The 25,808-nt window shown below is 36.1% G+C and overlaps 1 protein-coding gene across 2 annotated transcripts in view; it reads left to right on the top strand.

Moving 5' to 3' along the window:
* Window positions 1–24,444, top strand: part of LOC109035323 (MFS-type transporter SLC18B1) — a 39,492-nt gene extending 15,048 nt beyond the window's left edge. Inside the window, exons 1-11 of one of the 2 annotated variants that reach the window (XM_019048911.2) lie at window positions 1,726–2,113; window positions 10,277–10,425; window positions 11,533–11,628; window positions 13,055–13,128; window positions 14,199–14,415; window positions 14,803–14,920; window positions 15,511–15,626; window positions 16,215–16,405; window positions 16,828–16,923; window positions 17,596–17,764; window positions 18,758–24,444. In XM_019048911.2, coding sequence (XP_018904456.1) covers window positions 10,309–10,425; window positions 11,533–11,628; window positions 13,055–13,128; window positions 14,199–14,415; window positions 14,803–14,920; window positions 15,511–15,626; window positions 16,215–16,405; window positions 16,828–16,923; window positions 17,596–17,764; window positions 18,758–19,033 — 1,470 coding nt within the window. In that variant the 5' untranslated portion in view covers window positions 1,726–2,113; window positions 10,277–10,308 and the 3' untranslated portion in view covers window positions 19,034–24,444. Of the gene's footprint in view, window positions 1–1,725; window positions 2,114–10,276; window positions 10,426–11,532; window positions 11,629–13,054; window positions 13,129–14,198; window positions 14,416–14,802; window positions 14,921–15,510; window positions 15,627–16,214; window positions 16,406–16,827; window positions 16,924–17,595; window positions 17,765–18,757 lie in introns of those variants that run through there. The other variant, XM_019048912.2, reaches the window with a different exon arrangement.
* The last annotated feature ends 1,364 nt before the right edge of the window (window positions 24,445–25,808 follow it).

Below are 25,808 nucleotides of genomic sequence, written 5' to 3'. Positions count from 1 at the left end.
CTGCATTCCGCCGCTGTCATCTAAAAAACCCGGACCCTTTGTACGCGGACAGCATGGAGATGTTGCATGTGTGAGGGATTTGCGATTTGACCGTTGATTCTTATATGTAAAAGTTCGCGAAAAACACAATGGTGCCACTGGTTTTCTCTGAAATCATCTCTCAAGCTCAAAAAAAGCTCTCAAAGTGAGACCAAAATGGAGGGGATATCCCACGTTACCCTGCGAGTCCACCTCTACATCAAAACAAACTCTCCATGCACAGATAGGGAGCAAATACATTAGCAGGGTTGCCACTTTATTTGGGGGACTCCAAAACTGAAAACACGGCAACCCTGCTAATGTATTTGCTCCCTATCTTTGCATGGAGAGTTCTTTGTCTTATGGTGTAGAGGTGGACTCTCAGGGTAGGGTGGGATATCCCCTTTATTTGCCACTTATTACTACTACTATTTTGCCACTTTATTTGGGGACTCCAAAACTGAAAACACGGCAACCCTGCTAATGTATTTGCTCCCTATCTTTGCATGGAGAGTTTGTTTTGATGTAGAGGTGGACTCTCAGGATAGCGTGGGATATCCCCCTCCATTTTGGCCTCACTTTGAGAGCTTTTTTTGAGCTTGGGAGATGATTTCAGAGAAAACCAGTGGCACCGTCGTGTTTCTCGCGAACTTTTACATAAGAATCAATGGTCAAATCGCGAATCCCTCACACATGCTACGTCTCCATTATCTGCGAAAAATCTTGGCGCAAAAACGCCCGGCCAATCACGCGAAAGTCTCGATTCGTAGGTGAAGTGCACTCGTGGAGATAAGGATTATCGCGCCTTTGCGCTTTTCACTATAAAATCATCTCCCAAGCTCAAAAAAAGCTCTCAAAGTGAGGCCAAAATGGAGGGGATATCCCAACCCCACCCTACCCTGAGAGTCCACCTCTACATCAAGACAAACTCCACATGCGAAGATAGGGAGCAAATACATTAGCAGGGATGCCGTGTTTTCAGTTTTGGAGTTCCCAAATAAAGTGGCAGTCCTGTCAATGTATTTGCTCCCTATCTTTGCATGGAGAGTTAGTTTTGATGTAGAGGTGGACTTTCAGGGTAGGGTGGGATATCCCCTCCATTTTGGCCTCACTTTGAGAGCTTTTTTTGAGCTTGGGAGATGATTTCAGAGAAAACCAGTGGCACCTCGTGAACTTTTACGTAAGAATCTATGGTCAAATCGCAAATTCCTCACACATGCAACATCTGTATTGCAAATTTTCGGAAGCGCGATATAACCAGGAATAAAAAAAAAACTGAAGCTCTGCTTGGTTTTTCGTACGTTTTCATCGGTTCAACATGACTTGTAAAATTAGTCGTAAAAAGTATGCCTGTTAGCGCTCCAACTAGCTTCCATTCTCTTACTGTTTCGGGGAAATAATCCCCGATTTTCTTGAAAAAACACCCCTAAAAGTCCCCGATTTAGGTTTTTCATAACTGGCAGACGCCCTGACTAGTGACTCAACCGAAAACGCTCCAAATTCAATTCGGAAGTTATAAATGAACGGTGCTTTTACATAAGAATCAATGGTCAAATCGCAAATCCCTCACACATGCAACGTCTCCATTATCTGCGAAAAATCTTGGCGCAAAAACGCCCGGCCAATTACGCGAAAGTCTCGATTCGTAGGTGAAGTGCACTCGTGGAGATAAGGATTATCGCGCCTTTGCGCTCTCCACTATAAAATATCTGAATTTCGTCTCGGGTAAGAAGTGTCGGGCAGTCGATCACCGGTACCCGAAGACTTCTCCACACGAAAATCCCGTCTTTAAGGTGCTTCTCGGCCGTGCGTAATTGCCGCGCGTCCTGTCTTCAACGCTCCGTCTGTGCTTTGAAAGTTATCGGCTCCATTACATCAGATCCCGAACTTTGTCCACGATGAAAAGGCCCTATTTTTAACTTGTTTACCGGTGCCGCGGCCGTTCTCCCATTTTCCCGTTGTTCTTTTAAATATATATCGGGCTCCGGTCCGGAGTTCCATTCATCCGTCTCGCGTCGATCGAAGAGTTCCCATCGAGAAATTGTGCGAGTGTGTATAACGTCTGAAGCTTCACGCTGCTATTTGACAGTTTCACGTAAGTCGCAAACAATTGACTTGACTCTTATCCGCTTCAGACGCACAAAGATTTTGATGCTGTAAATTCTACCGAACATGAAATCGTGACTAAAAAGAAAAAAAAAATATAGTCCTGAGATGATTAGACTAGTGGCGAGGCGTGAATGATCGATTATCGATATTTTCCCATTTGATGCCATGGTAAAATATCGATTGTTAAGGTGTTGGTTGCGGATACCCTGCTTATCGATCTTTTACATAGGTTTACATGGCTGATCGACCGATATATCGCAAAGCACGCCACGCCACTGGATTAGACGGCACGCAGTCTTCTATAAGGGAAAAGAAGGAATATTTAATGAATCGTAATATATTAAATTTACAAAACCAGTACGATTAGGAACCGCTGAAAGAGTGCTGAAAAAATTGGCCCCTAAATTTGTTGGTTTACGTGCTGCGAATTGAGTGAACATAACCTATGATCGGTATGTTAGTATGGGGTCCCAAGTTGTGTTATTTCTGATTCTAAGATCTTACGCTGTCATCGATGCGTGGATAAAGCGAAAAGCAGCAATGCTTAGAGCAGAATATGATTTAGATGCACTGACGGCTTGAAATTCTGTTTCAAGACTCCCCGTCCTAGAAAATTTGAACTTATGCAGCTAGCAGATGTAGTTAGGATACGGACCATACTGCCTCGCTAAAGAAGGACGCCGTATGAGCCTTCAGACGTTGACAAATTTCCTTCGATAAAAAACGGCTTAACCGGGAAAATTGTGAATATTTTTTTCCAAAGTTTTCAGGCAATTTTTTACGCAATTTTAATCTAAAATTATCTTAAAATTTCAACAAAAAAAAAAATCCGCATGAATGTCGTCAAAAATCCATGTTTTAACACAAGAAGTTTGGCAACTCTCGAATATTTATACTGTGTTCTTCCTTAGCATGGCAGCATAACTTTTGATTGGCTCGTCCAACTCTTACGTCACAAGCCTGTGTAGAAGGCGTATACATTACTATTGTTGATTGCTCAGTGAGATATAGTCCGTATTGCACGTTCCGATTCAGTAATTTCCATGTAGTTTTGCTACAATAGCCTACGTCCATGGTCCCTCCATTTTTCTCCCTTGGTAAGCTTTAGGGCCACGTGGAAAAATAATGCTAGCATGATCATCTGACTGCCTGACCATACCGACCATATGTAATCCATAGGAAGTCTCTTAGTTGGTGGCAGTGCCCTAACCATCCGTTTAGTTCTACGAGATACTGATTTTATCAGTACAGGCTTGTAGTTGTCTCTGTCACTTTAAGGCTTCCATAAGGCATAATAAATACCAGTCAATGAAGCATTTAGGTTTAAAAAAACGACTATTATTGAATGATGCTCTGCAAAAAAGACCGCAATCCATTTTTTACAATTTCGAGTTACTATAGTGTCACGATATTTAAATGAAGCATCTCTTTGCACGTACCGAAGAAAAACATGATTTAAGCTCTCCAACAGACACGTTTTAGGGTGCCTCTGAGTGTCGAGAAACGAAACTCAAAATTGCCCAAAAACTCGACTGCATTTTGCAATTAGGAACTAAAATTTTTGGCTCATCTATTAAAACACTTATGCGCATAGGTAAACTAACGACACGTACGTTGTTTCTAAACTGAGCTGGGAATTGTAGTTCTAAATTGCAAACTCTGGTCCAACCATTGTTCAGCTACTATCCCAAGCCTCTGATTTCGTCAGCGAGTTCCATCGTTTGAACTCTGTCTGCAGCATAATTTTACTCACCTTTTAAAATTCAATCGAACGAAGCGAGAAAGCATGGTTCCAACGGATTGAACACCGGCCCAGCGTTCTTTGTTTTATCGTTTCGTTAACAGCTGTCTTTGAACTTGACCTTTAATTCAACTGTTCTTATCAGTGACTCCCTAGAGCTTTTAAGCAATTAATAATTTCTACGAATTGTTGAGAAGCTAGACTATCATAGTCTCATCTCCCGTGTAAAAACTAGCATTTGAATTGTGCGCGCACGTGGGTGGCTTGATCTGATCCGCACAAAGGTGCAAAATGAAATTTTTCATTGTTCATGAGATTTCAGGGACTGAGAATGCAACCTTAAGATGTATCCAAGAATTCGATTAGGAACTTCGAAAAACTTATGATATTTTTTTTGTTTTTTTCCGAAGCTTTCGTGATCGAGATTCTGTTGTCTCTGTGTTTGGTGGCGTATTGAGGCCATTGCAGAAGTTTTTAAAAAAAATTCATTTAAAAAGTTTCGTGGAATTTTGCATTTCTGGACCTCCGCGATTTGGAGTTTCATCCAAATGAAACCAGCAAGTTGGCAAATCTGCCTTTTTAAAGATTTATGTGATTGGAACGATGTTTGCACGCCAATGTAAGTTCCTTACTTTCATTAATTGGCATAATGAATGCAATGTAACATTTAAAAACCCTAAAAGCACGAAAATGACGTCTGAATTTTTCGTTTCTTGACCTAGCCGATCGTCACATTTCAGTCTCCTCGTAACGCACCATAAATGCAACTAATATAGTGCCTGTGCCTACGGCTGGTTGTGTTGCATCAAAGAAAAATTGACTTTTCGGGAGAAAGAAAAGAAAAAAACAACGCTCCAGGTGTAAGAGCCATAATTTGGTTCTATACTACTGTGTTAAGGAAGAGCGCCGTATGAGCTTTCAGTCTTTGCTGAATTCCCTTTGATAAAATACGAATTTTAAAGGAAATCTGTCAATATATTTCAGAGGAGTTTTCAGAGGATTTCATTCGCAGTAAGATCTATAGTTACCTGAAAATTGCATGAGGAAATATCCATAACTCTCCTTGTAAAAAGCATTACTTGAGGAAATTTGGCAACTCTCGAATGTTCATACGTCGTTTTTCCTAAGCACGGCAGTATAGTCTCATCGTCCGCGTTTAGCTGGTGCCACGGTTCCCAAATCCACAGAATTATCCGAACGGTTTGTCCATACGCTCTTACAAGAAGAGAAGATAAGTTCAAGCGCCTTCGCTTTTTCTGAACGCAACACGACCATCATTTAAGCTCGAAAAGTTGTATCCTCGCACCTGGACGTGATACTCGGGGTATCTGAAAAATCATCTGTGTAAAAAATTGGTCATCATTGCAACTAGCCTATTTCTGTACCTTTCACCCTTTTCCTCTTATCTCGCCAACTACCCAGTCATGAAGGTCACTCGTAGTGGGTCAGTTGCGCTGGTAACGGAATCGTGTTTTGGTGCTTGTTTCTGGTAGATTAGCTAAAAATAATAAAATCCATTTAAACAGAAACTTTCTACGTTCAATATTAAACGAGATATCGACTTTTGAGAAGTCGGGTATTTGGCGTGATCTTCCGCAGTAGTGACACCCTTGGTTTCTTCCACCTTGTTTTTATTCGTCAGTGTGACGCAAATTTGCACTGGTTACTCAACGTGAAACTCGAATGACAGCAAGGTGGAAGAAACCAAGGATGTCACTACTGCGGTGGATGATGTCAGAATCGGACTTTTCAAAGAGCGAATGCGCGGTTAATATTGAACGTAGAAAGTTGCTGTTTAGACAGATCTTATTATTTTTAGCTAATCTACAAGAATCAAGCATCAAACCACGATTCTGTGTCCAGCGCAACTGGCCCATTCAAATATTTCTGTTCACGATGAGTTCGATCTGTTTGGGTAAAACACCGCCCTTTTCCCTCTTCTATCTCTCAAATTATCAATTTTCCATCATGATTTTCCATTCATAGGCCAAGAAACCTATCAATAAACCCATGCAATAAATGGACCGAGTTTAACAGAAAGGAACCAAGCCACATCAGCTATTGCCAAGTTTAACTGGGCAATTAAATTATTTACGAGAGAACGTTTTTTCGGATATCTGTGAAAATTTAAAGGAATTTGCTTCGTACCGTGGAGAATTTTCACTGAAATTTGCACGAAAATCCGCACAACCGTTTTCATGTAAAAAATTAAATCGCCTAATTAAATTTGGCAATAGCTGATGTGGCTTGGTTCCTTTCTGCTTAACGCGGTCCAAATTTAAACAATTAAAATATTCCAGATTTGTCGCCGCTCACGCTTGAGTTGTTACGTTTTTGAACTCACGTTGTGCGGTTGCCTATCTATCTGAGGGCGAACGTTCACCCAATAAAACGTGCCTGCAAATCGAGTTTTATAAATACCAATCTGTTTTTAGAATCAGCGAAGGTTTGCGAAAAAGAGGATGCTCTCGGAGGTTATTCTTGTCGTTCGCTGATAACTCGGAATTATTTTAAAGGGGTCAAGAAACTGATACTGCTCCTGATCCAGACACGGGCTCAAAATTTTAGCCACTCAGCAAAAGCTGCGTACTTGTAAAAGAAGCTTTGTAAAAAAAAGAATCAATCGAACCGATAAAAACACTTTTCTCTCCTAAAACTGCATTGTGAGGTTTTTTTTCAGAGCTCTCTAATTTCATATTACATAATTTATAGCTCATTGCCTGCACTAATCACTCGAGAGAATAAGTAACCTATCACCATGGGTTATGGGGAACATGATTGCAGGAAGTATGTATTATCTTGAAATAATCTGATACTATAAATGTAAATAAATACTGTTACAAATATATATACAATACAATTTTTCCTAATTTCTTGGTTATAATTTTGTCCTTATCAGTAACTTCAGTAGTATGAAACATTTTGAACATCAATAATTGCCTTCAAGTATCCCCGTCATTTTTATTTTATTTTTATTTTTTATTTTTTCATGATCAATGATGACATCAATTTCCCCCGTTGTATCTCTTTAATTGTAGAGGAGTATCAACCCAGGGTTGCCACAGTCAGGGAAAACCGGGAGATGTCAGGAAAAATTTGTTAAATCACCCTTATTTGCTTTCTGGAATGGGTTTGAGATTTCGGACAGCAAATTTTCCTGTAAACTATTTTCAATTATGCTTTCTTAAGCATCCGTCGCATCTTCAATCGTCAGGGAATTCCACCCAAATGTATCACGGAAATCGGGGAAATGTCAGGGAATTTCATGTTCTAAATTCTGTAGCAACCCTGTCAACCCCCCAAGCAGATCTTTCAGTGGCTATTACTTCAAAGCCCAGTGAGTTTTTCATTTTCACCGCTCACACAACTCATGTCGCCCATCCACGTGCGATTTATCAAAAAGGGACGGAATTAAACCTCTCGAAAACTCGGTAAAATTAATTCTTTAAAATTTCCAATAATCGGTTGGTTATCTGTCAGTCTAGACTCTCAAATTCACGCTCGGTAAATTGATAGTGATGTGTAATTGAATGAATGAAAAGTGCGGCTGCGATAGGGTAAAAGTAACTAATGCGGAAACGATAGAGTTCATAATGCAAACAAATCCACGTTACATTTTAAGCTTATCATCTTAAGTCGTCCGGCCAGGTGATAATAAGGGCGTCTTATCACCTGGAAGTCAACTTAGGAAGACTCCCGCTATGTGTAGAAGGTAGAGCGGCTTTAAGTAAAGGAACCGAGTTTAAGTAATAATTATCCGATGAGGTAGGGTCGTCAATGGCTCATTTTATCAAGGCTCAAAAAATAAATCCGTTTATCGTTGCGGCTCCTGCCGTGCTAAGGACAAACGCCGTATGAACCTTCAGGCGTTGCCAAATTTCCTTTGACAAATCACTAATTTTCAAGAAAATTTGTGAATATTTTTCTTCCGATCTCTCGGGTAATTTTGCTTGCAATTCGATCTTAAAAGTCTGCAAATTTCAAGGAAAAATATTGGTTGGTTTTCTCAAAGATGAACATTTTATCGGAGTAAATTTGGCAACTCCCGAATGTTCATACGGCGCTCTTCCTTAGCAGGGCAGCATTGCTGTCAGTTATTTTTCCGCTCCTTATTAATTAATGTGGATTTGTGTCGGCTAGTCCCAGAACTTGCACCGCCCGGATGCCCTCAATCCGGGAACGCTCTCTATTTGTAAGATTTCTTCCCCCTTTCTTGTTCATCCCTTGTCGGCGGATCCGCGTCTTATCCAGTTGCGTTTCAAAGACGTGTGTCCTTACACTGGAAAAAAAAAGTCTCTTGGATCTAGAGTACAGTGTCTTCAAAAATTTAACAAGAAAAAATACTCTTGATTCGATCGGTTTATCGCTTGAATCAAGAGGAAATCCGCTTAAATTATGAGGCTTGGCTCTCGATTAAAGCAAAAATCCGATTGAATCAAGATTATTTTCTTTTTTTGGGGGGTCAATTTTTTTAAGAATCTGGACTCTGGACCGCAAACAGACTTTTTTTCCAGCGTACATTTTGTTCGAGCGCACCAGAAAATCCTTGAATTTTTCATTTTTGGGTAATATCGACGGTCTAAATCCAATCACGTATCTCGTTTGCGGTGTTTTAAAATCTGCACTCCTGTTTGGATTACATTTTGCAATAAGGAACCACTATCTCAGGCTTTTTCATAATAGCACATATCTGCAAAGGGAAACCAATGGCACGTATGTTGCTCCTAAAATGGGCCAGAAATAGTGGTTCCTTATTGCAAAATGTAATCCATTTGATCTTCTTAAAAGGAGAACAAAGCGACATTGACATCATTCCTCGAAGTTTTCGCAGAATTTTCTTCGCACAGAGAAGAAAAATGACGGCGGCTTCTAAGAATTGCCATCGAGTGGTCTTCCATTTGGACGTATTTCTGGCAAACGGAACTATGTGCATTTAGACATGAGCCCCGAGACCCATAAGAATAAATGCATAACAAGGCTCACGTCATAATGCACATAGTTCCGTTTGGCAGAAATACGTCCATTTAGATATTGAAGCATGACAGGAAGTCAGCAGTGTCGCCTCCTGAGAAACGTGATCGCGGACTTATACGCTATCGGTTTATTTTATCGTACTCTAAACGGTCATAAAATAAATGATTCAAAAATGCCAAATTCAAGGATTCCTACATGCAGGTATTTTGAATTGATGATTTCCAAAACATGGAGATAGTAAACACTATTACACGCCCTCTTCGGAATCCTGTGTCCCAACTTTGCTCTACAATTTTTGGAGCCGTTTTGGCTGAGAAGCTTAATCCTTAGGCGCCATCCACAATTTGTAAAGGCCAAAATGATTTTTTGCTTACGATCGTATGGTGTGTTATCGCTGCTTCACAAATTCGCGGCAGGCTGCGTTAGACTTTTCTGGACGCGGATTCTAGCCAGCTTATGACTACTTAAGCGCCGAATCCTCGTTTTTTCTGCCGATTTTGCACATGGCACCCGTTAAAGTTGAAATTCTGCTGAAAACTATGTTTTTTGAGGTGCGAACTTCAGTCTACCTTTTTTGGCGATTCGGTTCTACGAAAAAAAAAAAATTTTCTCAGCCGCATGTTCTTAACATACTCTTTGGCGCATTGTTCCTTAGCCTTCGATATTTGCTTGTCTGATCGTTGGTTTTTTATATCCTCTCAAGACAACCAACCAACATTTGGATGTCTGTGTTGAAATTACGCCCATTTACATTGGAATTTCTATAAAAAGTCCTGGCTAAATGAACTGATCCCCCCTTAATACTTTCCAGAACAAAATTACTTTTCCTCGTTTAATCTGAGGGAGATAATGATATTCAGGGGGCAGCACCATTACCGACCTGAGTTTGACCAAGAGGTGCAATGTCGATAGCGAGAAACTGCTTTCGTTGCTGAATTGGTGTTTCTGATCAGACACGAGGCTGTTTTGCTTAGATGTGCATGCTCATTTCCATGTCCAGCGGTCGTTATCATGAAAAAATTCGGATGGAAATGTTTCATCCCACCATTTCTTCTACTTTTTTGACATTGGAATTAAAACTCGAAAACGAGTTTCAATTGAATTCCATCCTCTTTCGCGATGTCGCGGATGTACTTATCCACCCAAAAATCCCATTTAATTAGGCAAAAAAAAATTGCGCAAGTTTCATATCGATGCTTGCATCATTTTCTCTTGATGAACTGAACTTTCATCGGGCCAGAAGCTCAGCGAAGCTTATCTTCCGATAAACAACTGATCTGCGCTCTCAGAAGCTGTCAACATCTCACCAACGCAATAAGAGATTTCGGATGATAAAGCGGGAAATCGAGATCCACCGTCAGCTCTAAGGCGAATAAATATGTTTTCATACTTTATTTGTAACTAATTTCGTGTCTTTTCCGATTTTGTTTACAGTGTGAAACGATTTTAACTTGGATCCAGATGAGATGGGCCAGGATCAGAAGTTCACACCCCGCCAGTGGGTCACTCTCTTCGTTATCAGTTGTGTCCATTTCTTCAGTGCTATCTGTATATCTTTACAAGCACCTTTTTATCCTGGAGAGGTACGATTTTTTTCAGTTCGCACGTGTAACATTAAGTAAATAAAGTTAATCAGTGCCTAATGCTCAAAAAATAATCAGCTAGAAAGAATAATGCTGTTTCTTCAGGATTCATGCCGCTTTAAGCTAGAGGCAGACTGGCATTTGGGCTAACATGCAGCTCCCAAAAGGGCTGTTGAAAATGGTTCTGTGGACGCGTCGTGAGGAGAAAAAAGAGAAATTGTGTATTTTCTTCGGAAAATACACTAAAATATACTAAAAGAAAGTATCAACAGGAGTATTGACGGTGAAACTACCAGACCGCGTACCTGGGGTTGCGACGTTGTAGACTTCCCGGGACACTTTTTTTTTTTTTTTTTAATGTAAAACTATTCAATGTACATTCTTGAAAACTTCCGCGTGTATTCACCTTTGTGCGAAGAAAACTCTGTGAAAATTTCAAGAAATGATAATGATTTGTTCACCTTTAAAAAAATATAATGGGAGCGGAGATTTTTAAAAACCGCAAACGAGACACGCGGTCTGGTAATTTCACCATCGATGTGTGCAATTTTGGACGGATACCCTGGCATTTATAGCCATTTACAAACTGAAGGGCAATAATTTACGGGACGAGTGAAGTTCATGGTGGTGGGATGCAAGGAAGGAATGATATAACCAACTAAGAAGGAGCAGATAAGAAAGGCAAAGGAACATGGTAGGAGCAGGATACAATGCACATAGGACGTATCATAACGACGGTGAAACCACAAAACCACGTATCTCGATTTCCGACTTTGCTGACTTCCTGTCTTTCTTAATTTTCCAAATGAGAAACAACTCATCGGCAATTCTTGAAAACTGCCGTAATTTTTCTTCTCTGTACGCAAAAAATTCTGTAACAACTGGTCTGAATGATGTTGGTTTGTCAGCCTTTAAAAATATGAAAAAGGAGCAGAGATTTTAAAACACCGCAAACGAGATGCGTAGTTTGGCAGTTTCGCTGTTGATAGGTTTTTCTAATTTTATCAAAATTTGAGGTGAATCGCATGCGATTAAGAGATTTTTTTTTTCAGCATTCAAAAGCTGTCCTCCTTTCTCGTAACTCTAAATCTTGTTTTTTGCTTTCAGGCTGAAAAGAAGGGAGCTACAGCCTCCGAGTATGGATTAGTTTTTGGTGTCTTTGAATTAGTATCCTTCTTATCAAGTCCACTGTATGGAAAATATGTAAGTTTATTTTTTTAAATGTGTTTCTCTTTCTTCATCATTATTCCCTCTTCATTAAGCTACTTTGTTGCTTCAACGAAAGACAGTTGCGCTAAGGAACAGAAATCCCAGGCATGAGCCACAAAGAATAAATTTAAAGAATGAATGGATTTTCCCAATTCTATCAGGATTTGAGATCGATCAGGATTTAATCCCGATTTCATCAGGATTTGAGGAAAAATCGGTTGTAAAATCAGGATTTGAGTTTGCTCATTTTCTGTTTATTATCTGCTATCCGTCTGTTAATTTTTCTCTGCAAAAAATCAGGATTTGATTAGGATCTGGAAAAATTATGAAATAAGGATTTAGCAGTCAAAAATAAAGAAAAAGCAGGATTTCATCAGGATTTTCCATTATGAAAAAAAAATAGACATCCTGTAAAATATCGTTGTTTCCCGTTTAAGGACCGTAACTCCATTCTAAGCTTGGAAAATCGACTCAAACGATTCAATTCTTTACAAGAATGTACCTGTGCAATTTTTCCACGAAATTCGCCTGATTTTTACATGAGATCAGAAAAAAAATCAGGCAAATTTTTACTAAGGGGAAATTTGAAAACATTGAAAGGTAGTTAGGTTCTTTTGTGAAGGAGACGCTGATATGCCACCCAAAAACTGTTGTAAAAATAACTATCTCTTTCCTGGTGGTTATCTATACCTGGTATTGCAATTAAAACTGCAAACTTGTGCAAAATGAAAGTGACTTTCGATGTACTTTTGACTGTGACTAAAATGTTGATTAATCAATTTTGTGTCTGATAAGTTACGTAAAATATAGTACCTAATTTAGTTTAGCAGTAATCGCTGAGTCAAAATCTCCGAGTGTCTGGTCTTATCACTTCCCTCCTATTATGGAAGTTGATGAACTTGAAAATTGTTTCTTCAAGAGGCGCTGTTTTTCGGATTACATTTTACAATTAGAAACTGTTATTTTTGGCTCATTTTAAAACAGCATATGTGTCTTTACTTTTCCCTGTACAGATAGCATCTTCCATAAATGAAGTAAAAATAGCAGCTCCTTATTCCAAAATAAAGTCCATTTGTAAGTCAAATAATAATGTAGTATTAATTCGTATTCTTCCCGAGATTTTCCCACTGTTTCAAGGGAGAAACAATTTTATGAGTTCATAATGATCATGTACTCCAATCATGGATTGCCTATCGATGGCCAAAGCAAAATCAGGTATCTCCGTTGACAACATCGCAGACTTTCCGTCTTATTTCATTTTTCCTTTGGAAAACTAGTCACGTTGCAATGGAGATACGTGGTTTATCACTCTGGCCATCGATGTACCACTTAAAAAAAAAATTGCTTCATCTATATTGAGTAATATTCCTATCGCATTTTTCCTCCTTTTTTCACTCAAAGACTGTGATTTTTTTTCCAGATTCATATCTTTGGTGCAAGATGTATGTTGAGCTTAGGTATTCTTATTATGTCCATATCTTCCATATTATTTGGGTAAGGATGTTTCATGTTTATTTATTTTAAATTCTTTGTTTAAAACAATGCTGACAATACTTTGCTCATTCTGGAATAAAGATCGAAAACTCGCAAAGCAAAAGAGTAGAAAAAGACACACCAAAATCTAATAAAGCAACCAGTATAATCATTTCATCTTCCCTCATACCTTTTTGGCAAATTTTAACACCGTCATTTTCGTGTTGCTGCTGAGACTGCATAAAACTTTAGTTCACAATTAGTCTCCTGCTAAAAACCTTATTCAGCTTCCCTCAATCAATTCAACCTCTAGCAGAAGATGACGCCATGAATTTAAAGAGAATTCCAGCATATTACTTTATGTCATTCGGCTTTGATAAAGGAAAGAATCGAACTTTTAATTGGATAATTGTACAGATGTACCAAGCATTGTGATAACAGCAGGTCAAGAGCCACAAAGTTATCTGACTTGCGCTATTTTTTAACAGAATGAATTTGATCGACTGCGATACCTACCGTACAACAAGCAACTCTTCATTATGTAGATAATGAAAAGTCCTTGTAAATTTTGTGACTGGTATGCTCATATAATGTCAAATTAAAGAGAAAACCGGTGCTTTTATACTGTAATTTAATAGTTCGTATTTCATGAGGAATGCTTTAGAAAGAAGGCCGAACTTTAACGAAAAACTGGACCACCCAATTCAAAGCAAAAAGCTTCTTTCAGCTCTAAGAAAAGCCAAAATTCGTACGGTGCTAGGTCATGTCGCAGTGTAAACATTTTTATGACGCTCAAAAAAAAAAATAAAAAACCCAAAATGACCACTCTAGTAAAATGGGTCGAAAAATAAGCCTTTGTGGATAAATGACGGATGAGAAATAGAGACTTTTTCATTGTCGGATGGAGGATAGAAAGTTCTCTTCTTCATATTATTTTTTGGTGAGACACTACTTGTGAAGTAAAATGATACAAGGTTTGATAAAATATATCCTTTAAGATCCTCCTGACAATTTGTGTATCACTCTTTCAATTAAATCTCTTTAAAATTCATTTTGAAGAATGAATGCATTTGTATGTTTGTTTTTTACAGCCTCCTTGATCTCGTCATGAGCCATAACTGGTTCATTAGTCTATCATTTCTAGTTCGTATAATAGAATCATTGGGTGCAACAGCAGCTCTCATTGCAGCATTCTCTCTAACTGCAGCATGTTTCCCAGACTCCGTTGCAACAACATTTGCGACCCTAGAAGTTTTCTACGGTCTGGGCTATATTTTTGGACCAACCCTTGGCAGTCTTCTGTTTGACGTAAGTGGTGCCTCGATCATTTCTAAAGATGCTCTTTTAAAAATGCTGATTTATAGTCTTAGCCTTTTTTTAAAATAATTGTCATAGTTTTGAAGTAGTTCTCTCCCAACAGATGATGTCAAACAAAATTTATCATGATAATACTGTGGCTTGTCTGTCTCTTATCCTTCACAATATTTGCGTCAAGGATCTACAAGTCTACATACCAAAAATTTAGACAGGTCGTATTATCTCATTGCTAAAGCTAGATAGCGTGTCATCATAAATTTTTCAATCCAGCACAAATAATTATATGCTTCTTTATGTACAAAATGTTCTTACACTCTTATAACAACTCAGCTGATTTCTCTTACAGAATACTTAATTTATTTAAACGTTTTTTGTTAGATCGGTGGATTTCAGTTGCCGTTTATCATGTTGGGAATTGTGACCTCAGTTGTTGGAATTACCATCTACCTTGTGTTACCCACTTATGTTGAGGAGGATAATATGCGGTCTAACAAGAGTAAGTACTAAAAACATGTTTTTAAATTACACTTTGATTAGTGCATCTGATGGCTGTCACTGATAGACCCAAAACTTAAACACAGGAAGAGGTAATTTGTTTTAGCCTACACTACGATCGTCAATCCATTCCTAAGTTGCACAGTTTTTTGCAATGCTTTTTCAAATAATTTGTCTTTCACAAGTAAACATATTTACTATCAATGTGACTTTAAAGACAGCGTGCTGGTGAAAATTGTGAGTCAAAAGTATGCACTTGAATACTCCTGCACTCATGAGCTAGAGTGAATTTTTCTTTGAAATACACCCGACATTGATTCTGTAAAATCTGTCAATTAAGTGCTAACTTTTTTCAAAATAAAAATTGAATTTCTAAAGAAAATAATGGCTTTAAAGTATAATAAAGCCTTGCTATGCATTTCTCCCAAATGACAAATTTACATTTCTGAATATATTTATTCTATGTACATATATTGTATCAAAAATCCCTAAATTTAACAAGCTTCTCTCAAAAATGGCATGTTAATGTCACTGATGCTTTGCTCCTTGTTATCTTTCCTTTCCTTTCATTTAATTTTTTTTTTTTTCCAGTTACCCTATGGTCCATGTTGAGAATACCTGCCGTTTTTCTAGATTCTGTCAGTATAACAGCAGTTTCAATCAGTATTGGTTTTTATGCTGCAACCCTTGAACCACACATCCGAGAGGTAATTTACAAAAACTACTTTAAATGTTGTTTTTAAGTTCGACAACTTTTGAAGAGATACCAGTGTCATCCTTTTAATGAAAAGAATGATTTATAATTTATACCATGTCTCAATGTACCTCATGTACCTATGTATCTCAATAATCAGATTTTGAATCTATACTTGTTTATTTGTGCTCATATAGGGTAAACTCCTTTGAGGAGCCTGGAGGACAAGGCACATAAGTGCAGTTTTTGCTATTTAGAGAAATACGTGTTTGAAGTTTTGAAATTACATGGATCGTTATCGCCGAAAGAAAGTTCAAACCGACTTTTTGATGCTTTTAATTGGAATTTGGGAGCGAATTTTTCACAGAATATGTATTAGGACTAGTTTCACTCGATATCAATAGTATCTCAATTTTTTAAAAAAACTGCACTTAGGCTCCTTGTCCTTCAAGCACCTAATTTGTTAAAGCTTGCAAAAATTGAAAAATTCTCTCCTACTAGCCTAGATTACATTAAATGTTTCCGCTTACCTCATTGTCCACTGCCCTCAGCCTATCTTATCTTTTTTGTCCTAATAAACATATTTGTTTTGATTTTCCAGTTCAACCTTGCACCTGTCCATGTAGGATTAATTTTCATAATTAGTGGTGGCACTTACGCTGTTATTGCTCCTCTTGTGGGTAGAATTTGTGATAAACTAATTGATCCAAAAAAATGCATCATAGTTGGCTGTTTACTCATTGTGATTAGTTTCTCTCTTGTTGGACCAGCCCCGTATCTTCAAGTGCCTAAGTAAGTATCTTTAATTTCATAATATTTTTGCCGCAGAAGAAATCAAGTGAAATTGTATCCACAACTATTTTGAGCCTCCATTCCTATGAGCAAACCAATACTTTGTCACAGATTTCCTAAATCGCTGAAATTAGGAATGGGTAGAGTTTGGAAGGTTTTGCAATTGTGAATTGTGACAATATTTTCCTGAAATTTTGCAACTGTCCAATTAAATTAAAGATTCAGTTAAAGCACTGATCACAACCTTTTGATCGGAAAAATACAAAGCAAAATAATGTGTGTGCAGTAACAAACTCATCAAATTCAATTATACACAGTTACCATGTATCAAAACTTTTGGGACTGTAAGTGCAGAAGAGCTATTGTTTTTCAAGTTGTCAACAAAATAATATCACTTAAAAATTTTTATTTTTTCCTTTCAGAACATTAACTTTCTGCATCATCGGTTTAGTTATCCATGGTTTTGGACTCGCTGCCATAATGGTACCTACATTTGTTGACGCAATCCGTTCAGCTGTGTAAGTATAATCATTTTTTTATTTTGAGAAATAAATGTAGAGAGTGCATGAGAGGTCAAGAGAGAGCAAAAAATAGCAGTCTTTTCATTACTAAGCAGTGGAATTATACTGGAACAAGATAATGATCAGGATTCATCAAATGTATTTGAAGTAGAAAATGAGTCGCTCTTTGTTCACTGAACTGGAAAGTCACCATCACAAATCTCCCAGAATAACTTCTGTGAGCAACTTTTAACAGACAAAACGGAAAGAATAATCAAGGGAAGGCAAGTGTAAGGGTAAGCAGCATTCAGTTCTTTGCAAAATTATCTTGTAAAAACTTGAATTGAGATTTGAAAAAAAGTAGGTATCTCTAATCAATATTTTACTGATTGCAGCCTCAAAAAAATCGGAAACTGAATCCTGAATTTTTAGTCTTTGAGTCTTACTGTATCAACTTTGACTAGAGCAGGAAGTTTATTTTTGAAATTACTTGTAATAAAAATTTTCTTGGTATACACTGTCCCTCTATTATTGAATTTTTCACAGTTGAATAATGCGTCAGCTTCTGTTGTATGAATGTACTCTTCAGATAAGCCTTTGAATTGATTATTCAAGAATTGTGCCTGGTTACACCTATACCATCTTATCCTTCGAGAAAATCATCTGAAGAGTAATTTTCTTTTTTTTCAGGGAGGCAGGTTTTGCAGATGACATAACAACGTTCGGAGTACTCTCCGGGCTTTGGTCGTCTGCCTTTTCTCTCGGTGCTTTTGTCGGGCCTTCTGTGGCCGGAATTTTGTATGACCTTGTTGGTTTCAGCAATGGAACCTTATTTGTAATCGCCATTCATTCGACTTTGGTAAGTATCAACCCTCATTGAATTTATCATTTATTTTGCATGGTCAGTAGTTCTGGCATTTGAATTTCTGTCTGATTTCAGCAAAGTTTTAAGTATTGCTGTTTGAAGTTTAAATCAGATTTTTAATGCGAAAATTTGACCGAAAAGATCATTAAAAATTTACTGTAAAAATGTTTTTTTAAGTAATAATTATGCGATCGACTTATCAGCAAATCTCTTCAAAAATTTTAAAATCAAATCATCCGTAGGAATTGTAAACGTTAATATCAGTATGGTGACATTTTGTGTGCATGGACTTAATACAATATTAGCAATGTCAAGGCTCTGAGTTTTGACTGTGTCTTTTATTTTAGCGTCTGTGCAAGAACACAGTGGATTGAACTTAAATATGTAATTTACCCAATCTAACGGAAAGTAGCCTAGCTTTATCAGTGGGCTGATTGTTAAAATTGATAGACAAAGCGATAGACAAAGAAGACAAATGGAGAATCTATTGGTTGAAATAGGTGGTTCTTATGGACTAAGGGGGTAAATGATGCACTATCTAAAGGGTCTCTTGTAGGTTGCTGTTAGTTACTTGATTACCTACCTCCTTTGTCGATTGCGACTACCTGCTTCCACCAATAGGATCCCTTTTGTCTTTTTTGTCTATAGTTCTGTGTATCACTTTGAACAACAAACCTGGAGACGTTTCTAATCTTCTCCAATGTTGAGTTGCTCTGATGTTTTTTAAACAGAAAATTGAATAATGTTGGGACTTGAAATTTTGTGAATATATCCTCCATGATTGAGGGTGATTTCAAAAAAAATTTGAAGGCAAAAAATAGTTAAGTTTCCTGCTAAGAAAGCGTATTTGTTCTCTCAAAAAATCACTATTGGATACATTTTTCAAATTTTAAGACATCTCTTAGGCTCCAAAATATTATCCAATGCTCTATCTCCGTCTGCTGGCATGAAAACGTTTGTAATGAGAATCTTTCTTTCGGGTTTCAGTTTATTGTTATGATTGCATTTGTTTGGACACGTGACTCTCGACGACGGAAGTTTATCAAACTCAAATTGTACTATGATGAACCTTCCACCAGCTCGGAAGAAGAACTGACTTTAGAAAGTGAATCCCTCAATGCTAAGAAGTCATCCTGTATCAATCTTGTTGCGCAATGGAACCACGAAAATAAGTGTGCTGTATCTGCAAATGGTAGTCTTAAGAATATGAATGGCTACGGATCGATAATAAAAGTTCATAATGGCAATGTGTCAGTCATGTAACCAGTGATAGTGTGAAATTTAAGTACAGTTCACTGTAAGGGCGCAACATTTTTTGCGCAGGAAGTTGGTGACATCACTTGTCAGTGCGTTCATGCTGGTACCACTAAGACAGGTACGGAATTGTCAATGCATTTTTCTTTCAGTTTTGAGTTGGCTTTGACGCCAAGGGAGTTTTTCTAATATCTTTCGTCAGGTTTTCAAAACTGAAATTATGACTCTCACACTGTCTGAAGCACATGTAGAAATATGACTACTCGATTGATAGAAGATGAATCTGAAGAAGACAAGATTCTGCCGCACAGTGAGTAATGTCCGTTCGACGCTGTGTATGCCTAGCAAAGGTCATTATTTATTTTGAATGTATATTAACAAATGTCTGATAACAAGTGGTATCACAGCTGGCTCTCTTACTCTTAACAGAGACCGTTTGTCCGTACTTTTACTTGTTTTGTGAGAAATGGCTTAGTTTTTCAGAACTTTCTTTAGATCTGATCTCAATGCTCATGTTGGTTGGTTCTCCTAACTCTTTTCAAAGCATCTCTTGCTCCCTCGAATATCTAATCAAAATCGTCCCAGAGTCCCACCTCTTGTTGTAAGAGCAATCAGCTAGGACTATCCCTCCATTCACTTTTTCTGCAAACATTGACATAACGTAGACATGACCTTTATTCTACTCGCAGCTGTCTTCCTCGCTAGCTTTTGTGCGTAATTTTATTGTAGTATTTGCATTTCTGTTTGTATCTCTTTTTTTAAAACATTTAGGGAGCCCTAATCATGGCATTGCTTTGTGAAATATTGAAATCCTATCAGTTACGTATTGTATTATGCTAGTACAAATCAAATATTTTGTAAAGTTATGAACCATTAGTAGATGACGTCATGAACAATGATCAGATCAAATTTTTCTCCTTTACTCTCATACCTCCCTTCTTTTGATTATTTCTTTCCCTCTCTTCCTTATCATAGTCTGATACCGCTTATTGCTCTCACCAAAACTAGATTATTCAATGCATGAAAGAATGATATGTAGTTAATGCTCGTATTTTTGTAATTTAGTCATTTACCTGTGTTTTTGTACATTTTTTAGCTTGTTGAGTATTGACACGTTTAGATTTAATATTCCCGAATCGCTTTGTAAGCAGCTGAGTGCCAACGTTCCCATTCTCTTTTCAGCTCAAAACTGTGCAAAAATTAGGAATATATTTTTTGCAGACATGAGAAATTGAGAACTCTCATGTAATTGTTTTATGACTTTAGTTTCTTATTATTTTTAATGGAATTTGTTCAGGATGCTACAAAATAAGTTTTTGTCTTTTTTGTTTCTTGAAAAATAACATATTACCATAAATATTCATGCGAATTTTCATTATAATGGAGATTACTGCAACCTTTCAACCCTTCTTTCTTGATTGAACTCAGTCGGAACATGCGGATCCTATTTTCATTCATCAAGGTTCGCTAATCGACAAAAAAAGTGGAGTCCAAACTTTCCTTGAAGCATCCTGTGTATGTCCGGTATTCTTGTAAATATTTCATTTTTTTTATATATACTTGCCGTCTCAGAAATATGATTGAGCTCAAGATTAAAACTTCATCACCACATTTTATCAACCAAACCTCAAGTTGGTGTTATTTCATTGTTGAAAATTGTTATCTACAATGCTCGGCTCATTGATCGTTATTTTCCCTCTTGAATGAGAGTATTATGGTCTTTTGTTAGTTTTTTATGATGGAATAAATTCGACTGTGGAGCTCCCAAACCATGTATCTTGGTTTGCAAAGTTGCAAATTTCCTATCATACTTTATTTTTTAAATAGAAAACTATCTACTCAACAACAATTCTTGAAAACTATTGTGATTTTCTTCTCTGTGTGAGGAAAATTCTGTGAAAACTTCAAGGAACGATGTTGATTTGATCTCCATTAAAAAAATATAATGGGAGCGGAAATTTCAAAATACCGCAAACAAGATACGTAATTTGGCAGTTTCACTGTTAGTTTTCTGTTCAACTTGAGAAAAAGGGGTGTTAAGTGCTTGTCATGAAATACAGAGGAAAGTCATGACTCTATGTAGCTTATTCTTTTCTATAAAAAAAAACTTAGTTTTGTCTGTGAAACTGATCTTGGAAGGTTTTTTTTAGGAGAATGTAGTATCAAACCCCCTAAGTTTTAATTGGAAGAATTATGTATTAGAGTGTATTACATCACGTTTTCATAATCAAATTCACAGAATCAAAAGAAATATATTTTTCCTCTTTATGGTATTTTATCACACATGAAGTCATTGGATGATTTCATCAAATTTTATTGGTTTGAATACTTAAGTGTGAGCTAAGTAAATTTTATCATGATGCAAAGCTAAATCAAATTGTTAACAAAATCATTGAACATTCCCTTGAGGCTTGCAAAGAACTGAGCTATTAATTAGATTTCACATCTGCCCCTCATAATCTTTTTTCCATGCGTCTTATACAAAACATAATCATGTCATATTTGAGTCAGTATGATAATTTGATACAAAGAATCTTCAGCAACCAGAAAAAAGTTTTTTTCCTCTTTCTTTTTTTTTTTTTTTTTCTTGTTTGCAATAATTTTGTAAGTTTTAATAAGGAAATATTGTCCGTAAACATTTCTTGCGATTCCCTATTCCCTGAAAAAATTTAAAGCTTTGCCATCATCAGCTTCCTGAAATTCATTCATTTTTATTTTAAATTAAATATGTTTCCAAGCTGGTACAATTTTTAAGAAACAAGGAACAAAAAAATTCCAACTTTTATAATTATTATACAGATTGTAAATATCTGTTTAAGTGGTTTTCTTTTCTTTTTTTTTTTCTTTTTATTTGAAATTCCTTTTGAAAATTTGTGATAAATTAATCATATTACTCTATTCTAATGTACATTTATTTTTATGATTAGGTATTCTTATGTAATTCAAATATTCTTAATATAGTGCACCAATAATCTCAAAACGTTTATACCACATCATAGTAGTTTCTTCTTCAATCTAATAATATGTATTTGAGTTATTAACTTCAAGTTTTCCCAATTCAAATAAAACAGGAAATTGAATTTTGATAAATATTGCTCCATGCTATCTGAAATTGTTCCGTGTTTCAGTAATATCAGTAAACTTTGCTAAATTTTTCTAATTCCATTTTTAATCTATTAATTTTGTTTCTTTTAGGTTTTTTTTTTTTTTTTTTTTTTTTTTTTTTTTTTTAGAAAATTTTCTCTATTCGCAGGCTCCAGCTCATTTTCAAAATTCAGTGACACATTATTTTATTTTACGCAAATTGGAGAATATTTTTTAGGGAAAATATTTTTTTAGAAAAGTAGGAAAGGGCGCTACGGCTTGTCCTACTTCATCAAATTCTCTTACCCATGCTTGTGTTTGATACACTTTCAATATCTGTACTATAGCAGGCTTTCTAATTTTTGAGATTATTAGGCGCTGCTTTGACTTCTTTTTTATGAAAAACTAGCCACAACATTGAATGTATAATTTTTACTTAAAATGTAATACTAACAATGTACATTTAATATATACTACGTGATCTTAGTTAGTAAGGTATCCTTCGAATTAAATATCAAGCACCTGCTACTTACTGTATTCACAGGAAAGTAGTGAATAGTTGCTCCTGCCTTTTATTGAAAATTATTTAAGATCTATAACTTTTTTTCTTAAAGACTATTATCTGCAGAGAGGCAACAGGTTTTTTGAAATTTCGCTCAAAAAAAGAAACTGTACAAGAAAGCTGAGGAAACATACAAAATTCTTTTTCTAGTTACAAATTTTAGTCATAAGTAACTTTTCAGTAACTTAATTACCAAACTAAGAGAGGAGTAAATAACAATTATAAGTGTACATGTTTGCAAGGCTTTGTTGCTAGCAACTGTGTTTTGTAAACTTTTTGTCGTATCCATTAAGCTGTATGTCAATGATGAATGTACAGAATGTGTAGGTACCTTGTTTGCGTTGTATCCAAATCTCCACAAACCAATGCTTTTGCTCGAAATTTTTATAAATCATTTTTCCCACAGAGGTGAAAAATCAAGAAAGTTTTCTAGACATGATGGAGAGTATTTTTCCCTCTAAACAATGAAGCATGACAGGATATTGGCAAACCAAGATACGCGTCCCTGCTTTTCACCGTTGATATCGGTTTGGTTGAATCGGAAGTGACTCTTAGAGGTTAAATTTTCTCGTAATTTTGTTACTGTAAAGAAATATCCTGCAAGTCTGATTTTTAATTTTTTTATTTCTAATTTTTCTTCAAAATGAGGTTTTATTTCCACGTACACGCTAAGTTTTTAGAATTTTATACTGATTTGTTTTCGTTGATGTGATTGTTTCCAGCAAAATGTGCATGGAATTTCAGTAAGTATATTTTCTTCTGTTCAACCGTTAAATTTGTTTCTCGTTTTTTTCATGTCTCTTTTCTTTGAAGTCTGTTCATTTCTTTTTTGTTATCATATTTTTTTTCTCTTTCTTATTGTGCAATAGTATTAAGCAACGGCCAAGTACAAATTGAATTCAATATCTATTGAGAACTCAAGCTCTCCAAAAAGTTTTTGGATGCTAGAGAATGTTCTTGCAATCTCCAGAACGTTCAGTTGGAAATTCTACCGAAGTTAATTTTTACGAGATAAAAAGTCTTTTTGTACCTACCACAAGTTTCCAAAATCAAAATAATAAGTGAGTTATGTCACTCCAACCTGTACATATGTTTTCAAGGGGTGGTTTAATGATCCCTATTTCATGTATAGCTGCATTGTTCTTGACTTACTAAGAGAGGTTTCTTAAAAATATTTCAAACAATCTGTTTTAAAATTTGTTCTGTCGGTCTTGTATTTTTCAATTACTGGTCACTTCTAAAATTCGTTTCAATGCAATTTTATACAAATATTACCTACTTAAGCAATTTACTTTCATCTAATTACAAAATATTTTCGACTTTGTTCTTTGATATTCAAAGGTTTGAGAAATTTTAGTTGAATGTATTTTAAGCATTAATCCAGAAGCTAGGTACCCATTTTAGAAGCTCGAGATCAACTGCTAGTAAAACCAGTAAAGATATTAAGTCTTTACTTTTTGGTATTTCCTTTTAAGTTTATAAGTAAAGAAAAAGAACTTAATTTGAATGTTTGTAAAGGGGGTTTTTTTTTCTTCGTCGAAACTGAGTTTAAGGTACTAAAATTCAAACCTAAGACTCATCGTTCTTAATTGCGCTGTTTCACTTTCTCTCTCACCGCCATTCTGCTCATCACTGTCCTTTCGAATATGATTATTTTTTTGTAAAAACTCTTGACTTGTATTCTTATTTTATGAGTTAGTCTTGAAGTTAAAATTTTCTACTAGTTATGCTCTATTCATGTTGATTTTTAATAAAAAAAATATCTCCTTTTTTATCTCTGTTCTTTTACATTTGTATTTATAAGTTTGTTATCATTCATAAATTACCCTCTCTTTTAGAAAAAAAGTGAATACCTTCGGACACAATTTCCACACGATTAAATTACAAATTAAATGGAAAAGACATAAAGAACAACTTATTTACCGGAAACCGCTGAATTGGGTGCTTGTTTTCTCCACAAGACATTTTTGCATCATTGTTTGCTGCATTATATAGTGCACAATTTTTTCTGAATTTTTGAGAATGAACGCAAACTTGATACACATTTAAGATGTATGACTCTGTAAAGTTGCCGCCAGTTTGCTTATTGAAGCGATCTAAACAAGAAACTTGATGTGCAAAAATGTCAAGTAGAGAAAAGGTAATAATGTCACTAATCCACTCGAAAAATACTTTACAGTTGTCATGGTTACCTCTTATAGTTTCCTTTAAATAGAAAAAAAAAGCTTCAGCAACTAAGGAGGTTTTTCAGTTGATGACAAATGTTGATAATAATTCTTGAAAAACTCGACTTCATTTTAAGCATTTTGATATATCTGCATGAGGAAACTCATATCATGTATTTTGTTTCTTGTACCCTGGTTACATGATCAAATTGAACCATCAAATTGGGCCTCTCATTGGTCGAATCCTCACCTCAGGTCTTTTTCCACCAATCAGAGCTTCAGTTTGATGGCTCAATTTGATCGTGTAAGTGAGCCGGAATTAGTAGCTCCTTACTGCAAAACGTACTTCGATCTACTAGATATTAACAAGCCAATTTTACCTTCACGGAAAAAAAATGGATTGCTGATTTAACATTTCAATCGTTAAAAAAGTGACTGCAATGTTTCAGATGTACATTTTACAATAGTGGAAAGCTAATTTATCTACAGGGGTGGTTAAAGCAGCATTTTTCATTGTGAAATCTACATTGAAACATTGCAGTTATTTTTTTAGCTACAAAATTGTTAAATCAGCTATTTAAATTTTTCACTCTAAATTTCCATGGTGATTTTGCAAAGTTTTTAAGTATAGCACACTAAAAATCATACATGAATGCGCTGCTGTGTAATTTTAGTTAATTGAGGATAAATTGATGTTATTTCTAGGGTTTAGAGTCATATACTTTATGCTTTTCAAATAAAAACTTAATTTCCAACTCAAGTTGAGAACAAAGTTGCTGCTTTATGAGAGCTATGCATCAATGCAAAAACTTCGCATCTTCCCAGGGCCGGATTAAGGGGGTGGCCACATGGACCGCAGCTCATGGCGGCAAATCTATAGGGGGCGACAAATTTTGCAATTTTTTTAAATGTAGGTATGAAAAATTCCGGATTTAGAAAAAAACAATTACAAACGAGAAAAGGCGACAAAATC

The sequence above is a fragment of the Bemisia tabaci genome, chromosome 7 (genome assembly GCF_918797505.1).
Source record: "Bemisia tabaci chromosome 7, PGI_BMITA_v3".
In the NCBI taxonomy this organism is placed as follows: domain Eukaryota; kingdom Metazoa; phylum Arthropoda; class Insecta; order Hemiptera; family Aleyrodidae; genus Bemisia; species Bemisia tabaci.
This window is presented reverse-complemented; position numbering and strand designations above follow the sequence as displayed.